This window comes from Anabrus simplex, chromosome 1 (assembly GCF_040414725.1).
Source record: "Anabrus simplex isolate iqAnaSimp1 chromosome 1, ASM4041472v1, whole genome shotgun sequence".
Taxonomy (NCBI): Eukaryota; Metazoa; Arthropoda; class Insecta; order Orthoptera; family Tettigoniidae; genus Anabrus; species Anabrus simplex.
The window spans coordinates 939,143,809-939,165,347 of record NC_090265.1 but is presented as its reverse complement, the minus strand read 5'-3'; the positions used below and the strand labels follow the sequence as shown (position 1 = coordinate 939,165,347).

At 37.9% G+C, this 21,539-nt stretch overlaps 1 protein-coding gene across 1 annotated transcript in view; it reads right to left on the bottom strand.

Moving 5' to 3' along the window:
• Nucleotides 1–15,888: 15,888 nt before the first annotated feature.
• The window catches only part of LOC136857765 (uncharacterized), a 31,629-nt gene continuing 25,978 nt past the window's right edge, over nt 15,889–21,539 (bottom strand). The window contains exon 2 of the mRNA XM_067136672.2: nt 15,889–16,792. Coding sequence (XP_066992773.2) covers nt 16,398–16,792 — 395 coding nt within the window. The 3' untranslated portion in view covers nt 15,889–16,397. The remainder of the gene's footprint in view (nt 16,793–21,539) is intronic.

Here is a 21,539-nt window from a genome sequence, read left to right as displayed (position 1 = left end):
CGGGATATGCCGTCTCGAGATGGCGGTGCTAGTGTTGGAGATTCATCCCTATAGAAATATTTTTCCTTCCATTTTGCAAACGTATGACTGCCAGTACTGCACATTTGCATGTCGATGGTTAACAGATGTTCTCAGCAGAATGTAATGAGATCCTTCTATTTCAGGGTTTTGGGCTCTTCTGTCTCTACCGAGCTCGATAGCTGCAGTCGCTTAAGTGCGGCCAGTATCCAGTATTCTGGATACCTTAATTAAGGCCACGGCCGCTTCCTTCCCACCCATAGACCTTTCCCGTCCTATCGTCGCCATAAGACCTATCTGTGTCGGTGCGACGTAAAACAACTTGTAGAAAAAATCTTCTGTCTCTTGTCGACATACATCGAGGGGTTATGAAAGGAAATCTACCTTACATGAAATAAAATCCAAGGAGTGGGGAAAAATCAGTTTTGATCGTGAAATTGAAGTTAGTGAAATTGAACGAATGATGTGAAGCATCAATAAATAAAGGAACATTTTACATAAGAGCTGACATAAATTTTATGTGAATTTTGAACTAAACCTATAACTTTTTTAGTAAACCTATACGTTATATCTAGAATTATTTGAATTTAAATGTACCCTTGTTATGAAAGAAAGAAAAGGAAAAGAAAACCAGAAAATGATTACATCGGATTTCAAGTAACACCGTTGGTTGATTCACTTGACCGTAGAAAATTCAGGTTTTTCTTTAACTAAGGTTATCCACCGATTATAATTATCGCGTAGGATACCACAGCTACCGAATGAACCCTTAATCGAATTGAAACAACCTCTAGTTTTATGTTACCAACATATTTAGAACATTTATAGAACTTTTCTGACGTAACATACGCTCAAGGTTTCTTTATCGTCATTGGGCTGGTGAACATAACATAAAAATGAAAATTTTAAAATCGATGTAATTTGTAGATCACGCTGTGACGACAGTGTTTTATATCCGTTGTAAAGGGAAAGGACTTTCATACCTAGTAATACGTATTTAACCTTAGTAAAATGTCATGGATCGGTGCAAAAATGCCACCATTTTGCTGTAACAAGATTGCCGTGCTGCGCAGCCAACAATTAGTGTAGCTCTGAACTACGGCGTGGTAGGACGTCATGTGAGGTGTTCGAGTTGTGCCAATAAGTTTACAAGTATAAGGTGCAAGAAAGTCAATCAGTGAACAACTTAGAACATTGTAGCACGAAAAACTACGAACAATTTCTTTCTCCCAATATCGCTACGTATAGACTATAAATGGCTTCAAAATGATCGAAAACGCATTAGAGATGATTGAGCGCTGTTTCAGAACGACAAAAAGTAAAAAAATCAAAATGCGTACCGGGAGCGCCTCAAAATTAAGGAGGCCGACCGTCCGCTTAACTGGAAACACAGCACATCCACTGTCTCAGTAGTAAAACCATTTTGAACCCATACTAACTTCATTTCGAAAATACCTATCACGTGGTACGTACTCCACATCAAAACATACGGATGTGGATTTAGCGTAACATATGGGAACATTTTATTAGTAATCATTTTATCTCGTCGCTGTTCGAGCAAAAGGTTATATCTCACAATACCCTTCCTGTCCATTATTTTCCTGAAGAATACTCACGCCTCCCAGCCACATATTGATATGCAGTCCATCAGAACAATTTTTCGTTGTGTTCCTTTTCATGTGCAAACGTGCACAGGAGAATGAACCTTAAGTACGCTATGCTGCAGGAGTGCGAAAAAATATGTCTTGCAAACATACATTCCTAGAGTATGGTACATTAAGATTCATTTAGGAAAATAAATAGAACGAATATTGTTCTGATCGACTAAATATTCATATGTGGCTGGGAGGCATGACCAGTCTTAGGGAAAATAATGGATGAGAAGAGCATTGTGAGATATGACCTTTTGCGCGAACAGGGACGATATATTCTAGGAGGGTTGATTCAAGAGTCATGACAACGATTTTTTATTTCCTTAAGTTCGACCAATACCAAACATGTACCGTAATATCACTAGAGCTGCCGGATTATACTGTATTGTACTGTATACAATAAGAGTTTTGTCTGTACATTGCTCAGAATTGAAAAAGAATGGTATTTCTGTATCTGTCGTGTCAATTTCCGTCATGTCTGTCTGTCTGTCTGTCTGTCTGTCTGTCTGTCTGTCTGTCTGTCTGTCTGTCTGTCTGTACGGGCATCAAGAGAAAATGGCTGAAGAGAATTTAATCAAAATCGATATATAAAGTCGGGGAATGATGCACTACAGTCTAGACTATAAATAACTTTATTCATGCTGAGTGAAATGGTAGTCTAGGGGAAATACTAAAAAATAATTTTCAAATATTCATGTTATTAATGCTCGTATCGATAATTACTACATAACTAAAATTGTATAGAATACATTTCCGATCATTTATGTCTTACACATTTTTTACCGTACCAGCTTTGATAACAGAGATATTCGTGAATTTCTATTTTTGTTGCTAAGTCCATATGAATGCCGAACTACAAGAAAATATGTGAACAGAATTGAATGAAAATCGGTATGTATTCACGGCGGATGAAATGGTAGTTTACGGGAGGGCGTGTAATTTAAAAAATACCTATGTTATTGGTCCGATCGAAAAGTATCACATACCGTAACAGAAGTTATAGAGAATACCAGTTCCATTTATGTCTCATACCGTTCTATCGTACTGACTAGGATAATAGAAAAGCGAATTTAGACTTTTATTACTTAGTCCATATCAACACCATTGTTAAACATTGTTTAATCACGTTAGGGCCTAAGTGGTGAGGCGATGGTTTCTGTCATGATTGCCTTAAGGTGTAAAACCACGTGGTTTTCAGTCCGTATCGTCAAGGAAAAATGAGGGAAAAAGCGTAAAGGAAAGATCGCTTGTAGAATCAGGCAAGAGGAAGTCAGTAAAGAAGGAAGGACTGCCTTTACATTAGATGATATAATATCCCAGACCCAGAGTCGGAATAAATCTAAATGTGAAGGCCTACAATATCGCAATCTCACAAAATGATCAACTGTAACATTATATTGACCACTGTTGTGATGTGATTTGTCTCTTCTGTTGCCACTCATCTCCGATAGATGGGATTACTGCTGCGTCCCAAGTAAAACAGCATGCATGCATATTGGCGGACATTCTATATGGTTGTCCCGTAAACGACGGGTACTGCAGCTAGTATATTATACTGTATGCCTAGAACCGCCGATGTGGTCATTTTGACCGCTATTGATATTATATTTTCGTTCTCGATACGCACAGTTACTAATTATTATCGTTTTGATTCTATTTACGCACATTGCTTTATGTGTTTAAATATTGATTCCACTATAAAAAGACGTCACGCACTCGTTACACTGTCGTTAGAAGCATGCCGCTTTGAACATGGAGTAGGTCCTGGAGTTTCTTTCGAAGGGGTATGGCGAGCAAACCTACCAAGTTGAGTCTTCCCAAAATCTGTTACAGTCCACTCTGTGAGGCTGTCAGTATCTAATCATGGATTATCTGGCCATCCGAGGCTTTTATATTGGTTGTCGCGTCCCCTGTGATATCATGTTTTACGGGCTCCTGTTTCTACGGCTGTAATAGACTAATTGAAAACTCGTCAGTACTATGCGAGCTATTATTATAATTTGAATACAGAATAAATAAAGGAATTTTACCAAAAGTTCTTATGCTGATAATAATAATAATAATAATAATAATATCAACTTACCTTCAGCCTGAATAATCTGGTTTTTAGCGTGATCTGAATCGCTGCTTTCCGAGTGATCACTGAGTGGTAGTAATCTTCGTATTGCATTTTCTTTTCTTAGCTCCCTTATATCTGGACCGCACACTAATCAGACAAATCTTCAGGCATGCCATGTAATGGACTCAGCAACTGGTTGTCTACGAGGCATTTTACTGAACTGTGACAAGCTGACGAATGACAACACTACCGGAGACGCAGCGCAAAGGATGCTCGTAAGGTTGTAAAAAATCCGAGTTGCATTGTTGTGTTTTCGAACATTACCGTTGTTGATAGGATAATTTATGAACAGATGATTATATCTCAACAAGATACATGTGTTATAATACATTTTATTACGATGACAGCTCCGGCGGTATTAGGTGTACTTACATGTTAGTATCGGCCCATCCAATGATGCAAATTTAATTATCCATATAAATAAAATCGTAACGACCGTGTGTCTGTACATTGACAGTTTTGGGGAAATTACCGTACTGTTATCCGTTTCAGGTGTAATAATGGCCATTTGCATATTTTTAGCCTTGGTGTCTGTTTGTTTGTCTGTTTGTTCTTATAACTTGAAAACTACTGGATACATTTCTACCAAAGTTGATATTTAGAATCCACCTGTCCTTGGGTAGGTTAGGGCCAACATTATTTCTGAATACCTAAATTTGCTGGGGGTTTATCCGAAACTGAAACCATGATTTTGCACTACCACAAAATATGCACATCCAAAATTAATTGAAATCTAACATCCTGAATGGAAATCAATTTCTAAAACTTTTCTTCATGTGCATCATTTTGATAGGAGGATTAATAAGGGAGATCTTATTAACGGACGGTTTTTCACCTCAAGTGCCAACGGACTTAACTCAAAAGCGGGTGCGTGTAAAGAGTATTTCTTATAACTTTAAAACTACTGAAGATATTTCAACCAAACTTCATATTTAGCATCCACCGATCCAAAGGTAGGTTTTAAGGTCCATACTATTTCAAATTCCGGGAATGGACTGGGATTTTATAGGGAACCGAAACTGTGAATTTACTCTCCCACAATATATACAATACCAATCTGACTGGAAATCGACCAACCTCGATGGAAATCCATTTCTAAAATGTTTTCTCATGTGCACTTTTCCGACGGCAGGATTACTAAGGGAAATATCATGAAAGGTCGGTTTTGCAGGCTAAGTCCAGCGGACATAGCACAAAAGGTGTTGTACGTGGAAAATATTCTATCTATCTTATTTAAATAAAATCGTAACGCCCATATGTCAGTACATTTACTAATTTTTCGAAATTTTCGTACAGCTATCCGTTTAAGGGGTAATAATGACCACCTGCATATTTTGTAGCTTTAGTTTCTTGAAAGTCGCAACACTTCCCCAAAATGAAGATTGTGGCACAATCTGCCAGGCGAGACAGAAAATTGAAATTTGGCAAAATTATACATTTTAGCCTGAAACCGACGGAAAGCTGCTAAGATCTTTGAAGTTTTTACTTTTTATCCCCGAAGAATATCGAAATATGGAAGCAATTTTTATGATAGTGAAGAACATCGTTCGAGGTATTTTGTGACTAAACGGAAAGTCCTATCACAAAACGGATGGCGCAATCTCCGTTCAATTTGGAGTGATCTGCAACTTTGGTACTATGATTTTTTGTCGTATCTCTGTCCCTTATGCGTTAGATTTCTCTCTATTTTTCGATTTTAGGCAAGTTTTGCCAATTTTACACACATAATTCATACTGTGAATCACTTATAGGAAAGATAGAATAATCAAATTCTATACGGACATTGGCCCACCCAGTAGCCATCGGATCTAAATGCTATATTTGTAGTTGTCATATAATTATCCGAAAAGTAATGCACTGTGAGATAATCTTACCCAAATTTCACCCTATTCAACGTTTCTAACTCAACCTAAGCCATGAATATATGAGATACAAGAAAATACCATAGGGCCAGCCATTTAGACCGCTAAATACGGCGTCTTATGGTACCGTAGGAATGGGGTCGTTCTCCAACGTAAGGAATTAGTAAGGAGGGCCTATCATTGTATTGAATAATTCCCTTCTCGATTTGACTTGCAGGGACTTGCAGGAGGCAAGGGAGCATGCAATTTTGTTTAAAACTCCCCTACCTGATTATGTTTGGCTGTAGGTAATGGTGCTCACGATTATAAACAAATGTACTCATCTAAAATGTGACTGGCATTAGGCATAGTGTCCTGCTATTTTAATGGAAACCCACCAACTCGGTGTGACTGAAAGTAAGCTGGCTGGAAGAAGGAAAAGGGGCCTGTCTTTATCATAACAGCACAACTCAATTTTGACTGGCAGTAGAAAAGTTGCCTGCCATTATAATAAAAGCTCCTCAACCGTAATCTGTCTGGAAGTAGAAAAGGGGGGCCCTCCATTGTAACGGAAACTACCCAAATCGATTGTAACCGCGCAGTAGGCAATGGGGCCTGCCATTATGAAATGAACTTCCCAACTCGATTGTGAATGGCATTAGGCAAGTGAGCCTGCCTTTATCATCACAGCTTTGCAACACACTCTTTACATTGGAAACAACATATGGTGACCTGCCCATGTTGTTTCAGGGATAACGCTAAGAGAGATGCAGTTTAAAGAAAATCTTATTCACTGGATGTACAGTAATTTACTTCGATAACGGTATACAATATAGAATACCGTAGCGAAGCACGGGTACATTTGCAAATATTTATATGGATGATCCTGACCACTAGTTAGTAAAAGCCACTACAGATCAATATCCTACAATGAAAACTCTAATCATAATAGTGTTTGGGAAATTTGTAGCGGTCATTTTTACCGCTCCGGCGGTTCTAGTGATATATTCAAAGGTACTTTATATGAAGCTTGTCATGTTGACGGCAGATGGGATATGGGTGGGTCATTCTGGCAATGATCACGCTCCTTATGTCAATTGTTCGATGACAGTGGTGCGTACTGGAAATGATTAAAGACTAGTAGCGTTCATACATCTTAGACCGTGTGAAGTAGCCATTGTGTGGGTAACGCTGTGGTAACAAACACGACATTGTACTAACATTTCGACGTGAAGTAGTGCACATTAACGAATCTCATGCAGCCGATGTGGCACTCTCCATCTTTCTCATCGATGACAATGAACCGCAGACAACCTAGGGTATAACTTTGTAAGGTGCTTAATAGCTGCAAGATACGTATACAAATGAATGTATACAGGTTATGCGAGAATAAAATTAATAAAGCAATGATTTCAAAATGCCATGTTTTTCCTTTTACTTTACCAGAGATTCCTGCACTCCTGCTATACCCTACCCTACCCTATGCGGTGTCGCTTTTAAAATGTCCTTGTCGTACACTTTCAAATTTACTGTATTTATTGCATTTCCTGTGTTGAAGCATTTTCGAGAGAAGAAAAAATATCAACATTGATGCTTTCACCGCCCGTATTTGTAGACATTATATTACTGGCTTTTGGGTTTTTGCCGTGTCAAGAAAACAAGATGAAACTCTTTACGTTTCGCAGAGAACTTTGCTCCGCGTCTCAGAAGAAAATCTCGACTGTTCGCAAGGAAGACTTCTACAATAATGAAGGTTTGAATTTAAGAAAGCTTTACCGTTGGAGTTTTAGTGGTACGCTCATTCGTCGCTAGGTGGCTCGCTGTATGCAGGCACAGCGCTCCAAGCGGGAGCTGACGACAACATTGTTGTTGACCACCACCAGCGATTTATAATACCAATACCAATAGCCAGCGTCTTTTTAGGTGTGCTGGGTACCAACTGATGAGCCCAACCCAGCACACTAGGGCGAAACGCTGGCAACCAGGAATGAGTTAGCTGGAAAATTTATAATGTCCAACAACGGACCATTTATATTGGTATTAAAAATTTACTCATTCGTGACAAATATATCAGATTCCCTATGGGAATCAACATCTATATCACCAGCGATTTATTAAACTTTTTTACAATTAATTCATTTAACACGCGAGAGGTCGCGCCCGTTTTAGAACGCGAGAGGTCGCGCGAAGGCAAATTGCTCACGCTTAATATTTTAATGAGCTGCTATTTTCCTTTGCAGTGAATGTTCTGATAAAATTATAAATATTTACCCTGTTTAACTGCCTTTCAACTAGTACTAACATAATTAGCCGGTAAAAATAATTTCTCAATGTAAAAAAAAAATATTTTTTTACAAAATATGGTAAAATTACTCGAGTTTTTCAAGAGCGCGAAAGGTCGCGCGTGAGCAAATTGCCTCAACGTTTGCATTTGTACATTTCAATGAATGATTTGGTCACAATTCAAGATAAAACTACAGCACCACACTTCACTGAAAGCCACCATAAACCTTATGAACTGTACTCAAGAAACTTTCTTCGAAATGCAGTCATGTAAGAATAGTCATAGTCATATTTGGATTGAATTGGTTAATCCTGTTTTAAAGTTCTAATGGGATATTATATCACGGAGATAATATAGAATAATATTAAAACTCATAATGTAGATACTGGGTTGACAATCGAAGTCAAATGAGAATCAAACTATTTACACAGATTTTTTTCAGTATATACAAGAAATCAATACCTTTAGCTTAAAATGATTTGTGGATTAGTTAAAATCTTCTATAGATTAAAATCTTTTCTTTATTGAAACGAGAGTCTTTATTAATAATATTTGAAGTGAAGATGCTGGTTAGATGGCAAGTATAGCTAATAGAGGATGCTTGATCAAGTCTCATTCGTATAACAAATTAATCCTCCTTTTCTTTAAATATGCCAACGGACGTAGCCGTGTTTAAACACCGGATACCGTGAGATCTCCGAAGTTATGCAACATTGGGCGTGGTCAGGAGTTGGATGGGTTGCCACGTGCTCTTGGTGGGGGGTAAGGGAATGGAGGAGCGGAAAGGAACTGGCCACCCTACCGCACGTAAACTCCGGCTCAGGAACACCTCTGCGGAGGTTCGGACCTGCCTTCGGGCAGAATAACCCGTACCTTTTACCTCTTTAAATATGCAAGTATGCTGCCTAGGTCGTGAAGCTTATGAAATTATCATCCGTGTAAGTCTGAAGAGGAGTTCAACTGGATTCTTAGGTGTAAATGAAACGGCTTGTGATGCGTGTTGAAGTCTGTGGAATAAGACGAAAAAGTGTGTGGTGACTTTCTATATTGAAATTCTTCACTAAATTATTCTTAACACTTACCCTTTAGACTTCAGGAGAGATGTCCGGCAGCGTTGTTTGTGTGAGGTAGTCTGACAATCGCTTTACCTCTACGTCTCGTATTGTAAGGATGTGCCATTGTTGGCGGGGAGTGTGTCGGATGGAGAGGGGTGGGTGGGGCGTTGAGATCGCTGTTGGTACTTGAAGGGACTACAATGTCCTTTTACATCAATGTAAATTATTGTAAACAACTAGTTTTTAAAAGCAGTTTTAATATAACATCCACTTCAGAGCTCTGACTTAAAGTATAGAATTTATGGCTGATGATGCCTGCGATGACAGGTGAAACATGTACCATTACAACCTTAGAATGATTATATGTCTTAAAAACTGTAAAGTATTGAATAAGTGGTTTTAAATAAATTAATTGTAAAACGTTTTAATATATTGTACTTCAATACGGTCTAATAATGAGATTAATCAATTGTAATACCACCAGCGAGCCACCTGGTGAGGAATGAGCGTACCACTACAGCTCCAACGGTAAACCTTTCTTAAATTCCAACCCTCACTGTTGTAGAAGTCTTCCTCGTGAACAGTCGAGATTTTCTTCTGCTACTTGCTTTACGTCGCACCGACGCAGATAGATCTTATGGCGACGATGGGACAGGAAAGAGCTAGTAGTAGGAAGGAAGCGGCCGTGGCCTTAATTGATTTTCTTCTGAATATGCGGAGCGAAACGTCAAGTGTGTCCACCTTGTTTTCTTGACACAGCATAAACCCAAATTCCCATATAATTTCTACAAGGAAAAAATAGTTGCAATGATTTCTGAACCACTTTTTAAAAATTCCTCCTTGATGTAGCTCATAAAAATAAAACAGTACAAATAAATAATAATGGAAAACACAGTATGTAGTATTTATATGGCATAAGCACTGTATACACTTTTGCTGGTGAGACCTCGTGTTTACAGTGCTGTATATCTTCTGGTATGAGCTAGAACGTACTGTATTTGCGACTTCCATTTTTCCAGTCACAGGCTCATCGTTGACTTTGCTAATATTAAAGTTGCTGAGGTATGGACGATGATTAGTAATGCCATTCTTCATGCAGACAGTCCCTATACGACGGTGTGAAAATGTCTCTCACAGAGTCGGTGGGTACATACATTTCAGTAAGCTTGACAAACTGAATAGAAATAGAAACTTCCGGCTCGGTCGAAATTACCTCATTTCCCGTTATTGACGCCTACGCCATCTATGACAACTGGTGGTGGAGTTGTTGATTACCTAACTTGCCTTCGGGCTGTTTATTCAACCAATACACAAACAATTGCATATTTAAAGTTTAACTCAGAAATATAGACATTTAGTCATCTAGATTAGAAGTGGTCATTCAGATATTACGATTAATCAGATTTTATTACTAAAATAGTATTTATATTGTATAATCTAACTCAGAGTACTGTACACACCTTTGGATGTACAGGTAGTGGGGAATGGAACTCTGTTTGACCTCCAATGAACTCAGGATAGCACTCAAACACTTACCTTTATAACGCCATTTATGGGAGGGAACCAGCAGTCCTTGTTTGACTCCAGCCTTGGCCTTTTGAGTCGAATTGTGTTGTGTCTAAATGAAAGGGAAGGTCTATATTTAAGCAATAATACTCAATCAACTTACCTTCAAAAGAAAAAATACGAATATGAGCCTTCACCTCTTCTAAATGCATGACATGAAGAAGCGAAAGTTGAAAATGTTATTCTAACGTTGAAAAAGTAAAAGATACAGTACATCTGTACCAGTATTCGTGATTAAATAATATTCGTATTTTAAAATTTAATTTGATGGTTTTCCCTGGTATGTGCATCTACGAGGCTTTGATAATATATAACATCACTACCAGTGCTTTAACTGCTTCCAATGAAAGTTACTGTAACCGGCAATAAATTCAGAGTACGTAAATACATTACGAAGGCCATTCCACATTACAAGACGATGACCTATGGATGAAGAAAAATAGTACTACAGTATAGACGACCATAACGGCAGTACTGGAACTCTAGAAAGCGAGCACTGCATCTGTCCCTCCAAACGTGGGTTTCGGATCTGAAGTGAATATACAAGTTTTTTTTTTTTGCTAGTTGCTTTACGTCGCACCGACACAGATAGGTCTTATGGCGACGATGGGACAGGGAAGGGCTGGGAGTGGGAAGGAAGCGGCCGTGGCCTTAATTAAGGTACAGCCCCAGTATTTGCCTGGTGTGAAAATGGGAAACCACGGGCTGCCGACAGTGGGGTTCGAACCTACTATCTCCTGAATACTGGATACTGGCAGTATGTTTATGGACTATAAACTTGTTGTTGTGTTAAAAAGATAAGTTTGTTAAGTAGCTGCATGCTGAATGTTGTGCCAGAGTCTTCATATCAGCATCATTCGTGCTGTTCTAAAATGTTGAGTTGGTGAAATGAAATAGTGTATGGCTCTTTTTTTTTTTGCCGAGAGTATCCGAGGACATGTTCGGCTCGCAAGGTGCAGGTATTTTGATTTGACTCCCGTAGGCGACCTGCGCGTAGTGATGAGGATGAAATGATGATGAAGACGACACATACACCCAGCCCCCGTGCCAGCGAAATTAACCAATGATGGTTAAAATTCCAGACCCTGCCGGGAATCGAACTCGAGACCCCTGCGACCAAAGGCCGGCACGCTAATCATTTAGCCATGGAGCCGGATGTTGAGTTGGTTGTTGCAATACAAAGATTATTTGCTGTTGGGTGTGCTCTTGTTATTTCCCAGCATGGGGGAACGTTTCTCTCTGAACTGCATAGGTTTTAGGAGTAGGGCTGACACAATTTAATAGTTTAACTAATTGCGGTCCGCCTCTGTGTTGTAGTGGTTAGCGTGATTAGCTGCCACCCCCGGAGGCCCGGGTTCGATTCCCGGCTCTGGCACGAAATTTGAAAAGTGGTACGAGGGCTGGAACGGGGTCCACTCAACCTCGGGAGGTCAACTGAGTAGAGGTGGGTTCGATTCCCACCTCAGCCATCCTGGAAGTGGTTTTCCGTGGTTTCCCACTTCTCCTCCAGGCGAATGCCGGGATGGTACCTAACTTAAGGCCACGGCCGCTTCCTTCCCTCTTCCTTGCCTATCCCTTCCAATCTTCCCATCCCTCCACAAGGCCCCTGTTCAGCACAGCAGGTGAGGCCGCCTGGGCGAGGTACTGATCATACTCCCCAGTTGTATCCCCCGACCAAGAGTCTGAAGCTCCAGGACACTGCCCTTGAGGCGGTAGAGGTGGGATCCCTCGCTCAGTCCGAGGGAAAAACCGAACCTGGATGGTAAACAGATGATGATGATGATGATGAACTAACTGCGGGAAATTGCATGTTATCTTCATCGCATCATTAACAAAAAATATCAAAAGTATACAATAAATGTTTGGATTTAAAGTAAGATGACATTTCTCCCATACAAGCTTTTTAAGTTTTATAAAAAAAACCAAGTCTTCAATAAATTGTGTTGATATTCAATATTCATAAAATTATTTTACAAAATCCCGCTTTTGACTCCAATTACCTTATATATTTTGATGACCAGTTATTTATATTAATAACAGAACACACATTCTATTATAGGCTCTGATTTGCTAAGATGACTTCTGCTCAACCAAATACTGGAGTGCCTCGTGATCATATTGGCGGCATCTTCAGTCATATTGATTGGTTTTCTGAGCAGGTCAACTGCCACTCTTATGGACATCTCTGTTGAACTAACGCGGCTGAGCGAGCCAAGTTCTAGTCCTCAGTCCAGGAATACAGTACTTAGGCTTGCTGGGAACCAGCCCAGAGTTTTTAGGCTATTATTTATGACTAAAAATAATTACATGATACTCTCGCCGGGCTGAGTGGCTCAGACGACTGAGGCGCTGTCCTTCTGGCTCCAACTTGGCAGGTTCAATCCTGGCTCAGTCCGGTGGTATTTGAAGGTGTTCAAATACGTCAGCTTCGTGTCAGTAGATTTACTGGCACGTAAAAGAACTCCTGCGGTACTAAATTCTGGCACCTCGGCGTCTCCGAAAACCGTAAAAGTAGTTAGTGGGACGTTAAGCCAATAACATTATTATTATTATTATTATTATTATTACAAGACACGCTTTAATTCAATTCCATACTTTTATTTAATCAAAATCATTAACTTGCGTTTACTCCCTAAATCACTAAAGTGCATTATAACATGAAGAAGCAGCATACCCCTCCCCTCTCCAATGGACAGAATCATGGCCCGCAACACCCCTCTACTTCCCCTTCATTGACCACAGAAATTTCCACTCACCCCTCAGATTAGGTATACGGCAAGGCCACGACCGCAGTTCAGAAACAGTTGTTGAAGGTGACGGACTATTCATTAGCAGCTTAGATGAGTACAGAAACATTTCTATAATAAGGTGACGGTTGAATAACACCACAATCATTATTTGTTAGTACTTGTTCATAATATCACCAATTCTCAATCACTGACAAATTTATTCAACGTAAACAATATTGTACATATATACGCATGATTTAAAGTGATTTAAAATAATCTAAGGATGTTCTTGTAGAACGAAACATGTCATTCTTTGTTTAATATTGTGTAATATTCACAGGTCTGTTATAATTAGTATTTTTAACAGACTAAAAAGCTTTAAAATGTGTTCATGCTATGGATGTGACCACCCGAGTGGAGGCACTAGTATGGACCCCCGTTTCCTTTGTTCATATTGATTTCTTAAAAAAGAGTCAATTCTTAAAGACTCGAAAGTTCTGAACGAAAAAGAGTCTATTTTGTGAACACATACAGGTCTTGGTACAACTTGGTACTATTGGGGACATATTCCCCCCCCCCCCAATTAATTTTGAAGCTCAGTGTGCTCTCATTATTGTTCTATAAATATTTATCCCTGTTATTTGTTTTTTTAAATTTAATATTTAACTTACTGCATTGTCGGTCGTTCATTTCCCATTCTTAGTCACAATGTAATATGGTTTATTCACTGTATCACCGGGTCTTCTGCCCCATTAGGATTTATTGTGATCAGGGGATTGTTTGAGTGAGTTCAGCATTCCCTACTCTTGTGTTTGATATATTGTCAACCGAACATTTAATTTCCTTTTCTCTAGACCTAGTAGTATGAGCTTCTGCTCCTGTTTGTTTAGGATCCTTCTGATCCAAGTTGTTTCCTTGTGCAATAACTGCAGCGAGCGTCAAGTGTTTAAAAGCTTGTAAGCTTTGGAGGTTTCTTTTCCCCTTGAAGGTTGGAAGCTCGATCTCCCTGTAGAATATTGATTAAAAAGAGTCTGTTTGTAAAGACTCGAGGGTCTTTAAAAGCAATATAGTCTATTTTGTGAATACTCATAGGTCTTGGCACAATTTGGACCTCCGTGTAATTTGGACCGAAAATATTTTTGGTGTTTGCAAGTTTGGTCACTCCTTGTCTGGGGCAAGGTCAGCAAGATAGCCGAGGGTAGGTTTCTTCCTGGACGTTGTTTTGCTAATAGTCTTAATGATGAAGGGAAAAGAGGAAAAAATCTTAATACTCACATTCCTTGTAAGATTATACGACGACAAGTGTACTGTGAAATAGTTTTTTCCGCTAAGAGGGTGTTTAGCTTTTACGACTACTGATGAAAATTCTACGCAAGTTTTAACGTGAATTCATTCAGACATTTTAAATACTTTGCATATTATTTAGTTTATGATTAAATATTCGCATGTCTTGTAATTTGAACTGCCCCAGAGTGTGTAATTCGGACCGTTGAAACAACTGTAATAATTGTGTTTTTCGTAATTTTACTGGTGATTCTAAAAGAAGAAGTTTTATAATTTGAGGCCGGCCTAGCGGTGTAGGATTAGCATGTCTGCCTATTACCCGGAGGCCTCGGGTTCAGTTCGTGGCCAGGTCAGGAATTTTAGCTGGATCTGAGAGCTGGTTCGAGGTCCACTCAGCCTACGTGATTAAAATTGAGGAGCTATCAGAAGGTAAAATAGTGAACCCAGTCTAGAAAGCCAAGGATTCGCCATGCTGATCACTCGATACCTCGTAATCTGCAGGCCTTCGGGTTGAGCAGTGGTCGCTTGGTAGGCCATGGCTGAGCGACCGTCACAGACGTCAACATGACCAAAAAAAGAAGAAACTGCTTACTGACGGACGCAAGAAAATATCAGAAACAGTTTGCATTGTATATGGCAACTATTATGATGACGACGGGATTTAGTGCAATAACTGTAAAAAGTGGACTCATGAAAACTGCACCAAATTTCAGGATGAATCATCATGTCTTACATGCCAAAAGTGACGATCAAAATTCATAGTGTCGTATTCTATTGCTTAGTATTTCATAATAAATACATTAAATAACTTATAAGTGTTTATATTTACCAGTCCAAATTACAATCACCTGGCTCAAGTTACACGCTATGGGTCCATATTACACGATAAATTTTAGAATAAAAATTACTTTTAAACTTTTGAATCATTCATTTTCACAAATCATTTGATGCATTGTTCTAATTATCGTTTTTAAAATTTGATAAATTTTCATTACGATCAATAGACTTATGGACATTTAAAGATAAGTGGTCCAAATCATACCAACTTCCCCAACTATTGGGGGCATATTTTCCCCAATTGATTTTGAAGCTCAGTGAGCTCTCGTTATTGTTATATATATATTTATCTCTGTTATTTGTTAATGGTTACTTATTGTAATTTGTTTGAGGAAATAACGAAACATTAAGAAAATGTTCAGGAAATACAATCAAGATTTAAATTTCTTCTTGTGGTCATTATTTGTCCAGCCTTTCGGCTCTGTCGCTTCATCTCTTGTGGTAACAACAACAGCAGCAACAATAATACTGTAATAATGAAAAGGACTATAGTATAAGAAAAATTGTGAATTCATTCCTTTATTTTTTGAGTTATTTCAAGTATCTACTGCACTTATTTCATTAACATCTCCGAACTCAATTAACGCAAGAACTATGGGCTGGACATAAGAATCGGAGGTGCCTGGCAAGTATTTCGAAATTGGAACATTTACCTATAGTTTCTACTTACACTGGTGGTGGTTGTCAAGAAAGTGTGTGTGTGTGGGGGAGGAGGAAGAAAGCAATAACTGCTCAATTCTTGAGAGAATAAGCATAAGGGAATAAGCATAAGGGAAGGGCCTTAAAGGGCAAGGAAATAAATATTTCCAAGTTCATGTTTAATTAATACCATAGCGATCATTAGAGAAGAAGCATTGCAGAAAGTTGGACAGTAAACTAATAAGAGAGATGTGTGGCTGGCGATAAAGTTATACATTCAAACCGCTAAAGTTCTTGCAAGAAATTTACTGGCGAAGAGTGTTGGGTGTACTTAAGTTCTTCTTATTTAAGAATAATAATTCCCGAAAACGAATCAGCCAAAGAAAGACCATTCCGTTGTTGAAGCGGTATTTTCTTCAGATAAATTTCGAATTGTAGTCTCTTCATCGTAATTTGCATAAAGATTTTCCTCAGATTCTCGTTTCGCACTCTCTGAACTGTGTACTTCAGAGTTATATTTATTTTCCGCAGAGTCGTAATCATAGAGATCTATTGTGTTATCTTCAATCCAGGGCTCTTCAGTGGTGGTGGTCGTTGTGGTAGTGGTGGATGTCGTCTTCGCTTTGCGGTTTTTCTTCTTGCGGTTCTTCCTTTTCGACTTTTCTTCTTCTTTGTAAATTTTCCACGGAGACAATGTAGTTGATTCTGAGGAAGCGGCTTGCAGTCTATCTGGCTCATCTTCAAAAGACTTTGGAGTTTCTATGAGATCTAGGACAGAAAGAAGTATAGGAAATTGAGAAAATCTTTCTAGTTCACAGACATATAATTCCATATTATTATCGCTATTGGATAGATGGGACAAAGAAAATATTAGGGTATAGAAATGAGATATAAATACGAATTTTGTATCAAAGGATAACAGCAGGCGTAATAAGGTGGTCCAAAGGGTGAAATACATGGCAATACATAGGGCAGAATGTAACAGCAAAAGAACACCATGTGTTATAAGCTTCATTGTGATCCGTATTGAGAGTAATTAAGTATAATAGGTAATTTTGTCCACCTATTCAATACATACAATGCCAAACATAACTGTTATATAACAGATTCATAGAAATTGACTGTAAGGTAAGTTAAAGTAAAGTAAACTCGTGTCCTCATCCTGAGGTGGTGCAGCTCTTTTCAGGCACACCCCGGTCGGAGGTAAGCTGCATGTACCATTTTAACCACATACCAGCCCTTCTGCCATTCATAAATTTCTGGAAGTACCGGGAATCAAATCCGGACCCCCGAGGACGTCAGTTAATAGTGCTAACCGTCACGCTACGGAGGCGGAAAAGATAAATTAAAATATGACAATAAGGACTGAAAAGGGAAGCAAAAGGGGTAATTTGGTGTCTGATAAGAGTAGCCTATACTAGTAAAACTGCAGATGACAAGAAAGTAAGGGGGGAAAAATACAATAAAGGTATGGACGTGGCACACCTACCATAGGACTGTTAAGAAACAAGAAAATTCACAGACGAATATTTAGATGGGGAAAAGATATGTAAAATCTTGAATTTTATGTTCTTGTGAAGTTATAACGTAGAGAACGGAAGGAGTCAACGGAAGCACCAAAACTACAGTATATAATGCCATCAGAGGAATGTGGGATATGAATGAATGAATGAATAGAATACTCCTCTCTTCCAGTCACAGAAGACGACCAACTGGAGAGAGTACAATTTATTAAAATTTGTATCCACCTTATTCAATATATTAAAATGTTGTTAAGATGAAATTACAACATATATTTTATCAGAACTAGTTTCAACGCCTTATTTTGCGTCATCATTAGCTGATATACATTTTAGGAAACATTAGCAAACACATAAGTTTATCTACGTTACACAAAACAAATTTTAAAAAACATATTGATGATCTAAGAAACCGTGTTACAATTATATTGTTTCAAAGTCCATATTATCTGAGACTTGCGAGTATTAACCTTTAAGCTGATGAGGTCCGATGTAAGTTGGTTATCTTCCTCATAAATTAACGTGGGTTTAACAAGAACAACCACTGAAAACACAATCTTCTTAAAGAAACATTAGCTCAGTTTTAACAGTTCTTAAACCGTGATGTAGAATCGTATTAAAATAAATCAATAAAATCTTCAAGCCGTTATAATGAAGCAATCATAGCGGAAACGAGCAGTCGGTGCTTTAAGATATTAAGAATTATCTCATTCCCAGTTCAATGCGGACCTGAAATAATAGGAATCCAGTAAACTATCGTTTATGAAATTTACGTCTTATAACGCAAACATTTATGTGACTCACCTCAAAAGATCGTTGTCCTTGCGAAGCACCGAGTAGCTTAGCGAGCCGTGTTGTGTTAGCAATCAAGTGTCCAAGGTTGGTTTGGGCCGAAGTGGGGAACTAGGGGAAAGAGGGAGGAGCAACTGAGGGACGGCAACCTGTTGGAGCTCCGGAGGGCGTGATCGTAAAAGGCAACAAGTAAAGCTATTGAGCATAATATGAAACACCGTCGTATTGTCCGGGATGTGTACATTTTTTAAAAAACTCAATAAGGAAATCAAAAAGAATATTTGATTTTTCGAAAATTTCATTTAAATTAAGGTTTGGATTAAAATACTGATCCAGGTGTATATAGCAGCCCTCCGTAACATCCAGCAAACCTCCTTTTCCTAAGTTCTCCAAAATCTCAATGTCCTGTTCTATATATGTGAATTTATGTTTTAGATCATGTACAAGCTGGCCTATCGCGGAAAATATGTTATATTTTATTGCATTGGTATGTTCCGTGTATCTAATTTTAAAACTTCGTCCTGTTTGACCTAGATATGTGCACCCACAGCCGTTACATTTAAATCTATACATTCCCGATTTGGTATATAGGTTCGATCTATTAACTGAAGTTGAATTATGCAATACAACTGTATTATTATTATCAGTACGAAATGAAACCTTCTCATTATGTTTCTTGAAAACATTCGAAAACATATATATATATATATATATCTTTATTATAAGTAAAAGTTGCGAATGCCTTATGATTGGGTTTGTCCTTGACCAAAGTGGTTTGTAAGCGGTATCTGAACTTGTTAATAATACGTTAAATAAAGCAGTCACTAAAACCATTAACCTTAGCTATTGAACGTATTATATTGAGTTCTTTATTCAAATTAGCTTTTGTCATAGGGATCTTAAAAGCCCGTTCTACTAAACTATTTAATGTAGAGCTTTTTTGACTCTGTGGGTGTTCTGAGTCCTGTCTAATAGTGACTGCCGTTTGTGTAGGCTTTCTAAAAATACTATACGCAAAAGAAGAACCCGATCTGTTGATTTTTAGGTCAAGAAAATTAATTGATTGATTACTTTCTGACTCCAACGTAAACTTATTATGTGGGTCAATGTTATTAAGTACCTCTAGAGTAGCCTTTGCGACTCTAACACGTTCGTCCAAAATTACTATTGTATCGTCCACAAATCTAGACCAAAACAGAATATTGTCAAAAACTTTTTCGTTCTCCATCATGTATGTTTCCAAAGAATCCAGATAAATCTCCGCCAAGATTCTCGAGGCCGGAGATCCCATTTCCAATCCATTCTGTTTATAAATGACCTTGTCAAAGAGGAAATAGTTATTGTTTACAAGTAACTTAACCAATTTCATGAAATCTTGTATTTCAAGTTCACTTAGCTGACTGTAGGATCTTAGATTCTTAAAAACAGTAGGAAGCAACTTATTAGTAGTAATACTCGGAAACATGTTGACAATATCAAATGAAAATAAGGTATGGTGATCTTGTAATTTGAAATTGCTTAATTTATTAACCAGTTATATAGAGTTCTTAATGGATTTGTTTGCCGTAAATTTATAGTGTTGTTTAAGGAACTTCTGAATGAACGTAGCTAATTTATGTAGAGGACTAGGTCTGTAGTTTATTATGGGTCGAATGGGAACCCCGGTCTTGTGAATCTTGGGGAGTGCTCTCTCTGTTGGAAGGCCCGGGTTCATATTTAATAGTTTTTGCTTCTCCTGTTCGATAAAGAGGAATGAAGTATTCTTTAATGTTTGCTTTAATTGGCGTTGTAAAGCTTGCGTTGGGTCTTTCTTGATCAATAAAAAGTTTTCATTATCGGAAAATCGTTTAGTCTTATGAATGTAATCATTTTATGCATAATAATCGTCACATTCCCCTTATCTGCTTTGGTGATAATGAGCTCCTCATCTTTAACCTTCTTTTTAAGTTCTATAATACAGTTTTTATCAATACTGGTGTCCTTGGAACTGTAAGCGGCATTATCTTTATTACTGGTAACTAGACTATTGTGCAACTTTCTTTTTAAATCTAATCTAACCTCCTCCTGTACCTCATGCGGAAGTTTACTAATCGCAACCTCCGATTCCACCACAAGTTTTGTGGTCTTTTTAGCTAGGTTGAAATTAGCCCAGTTATGTTTTGGGCCTTTAGAAAGAATTTGGATTTCTCTCTCATTCAAAATGGTCTTGGAAAGGTTAATAACCGGTGTATGAAAACTCCTGATTAAATCTTGATTCGGATACTGTTTAGCTTCTACGACTGGTTTGTTTGAAAACGATTCTTTCTTTAGCATTTCTAGTTTTTTATCCAATACTTTCTGTTTAGCAGGAAGAAGGTAATCAAATTTATTCTGAACCGAGTCTTGAAAAAATGTTCAATTGCGCTTTAGTAAGCAAGGCAGCGGCCCTGAGGTGAGTCTCATATAACAGCTGATTCAAAAATGTTTTTTTCTTATAAAGAAATTTTAACTCATTTTTTAAGATAAAATGTTTTACATTTCTGTTGTACGTTACGTTGATGCGAAAGTACTTGGTTCGTTCTAAATACCCTCTTTAAAAAATTTGGGCTCAAATTAAAATCCATACATTTTTTTATAAACTTCATATCCTTTCCTATCTTTCCTACCTTGATTCTTAAGCCCAAATACCGATGGGCCACTATCTTTGCCTGGTGGGCTTCTTCAGTTAATAAATTTCAGTATTCGTCCGTATTGAACCAAGATTACAATTTATTAAAATTTGTATCCACCTTATTCAATACATTAAAATGTTGTTAAGATGAAATTACAACATATATTTTATCAAAACTAGTTTCAACGCCTTATTTTGCGTCATCATCAGCTGATATACATTTTAGGAAACATTGGCAAACACATAAGTTTATCTACGTCACATAAAACAAATTTTAAAGAACATATTGATGATCTAAAAAACCGTGTTACAATTATGTTGTTTCAAAGTCCATATTATCTGAGACTTGCGAGTATTAAACTTTAAGTTGATGAGGTCCGATGTAAGTTAAAGCACCGACTGCTCGTTTCCACTATGATTGCTTCATTATAACGGCTTGAAGATTTTATTGAATTATTTTAATACGATTCTACATCACGGCTTAAAAACTGTTAAAACTGAGCTAATGTTTCTTTAAGATTATTGTGTTTTCAGTGGTTGTTCTTGTTAAACC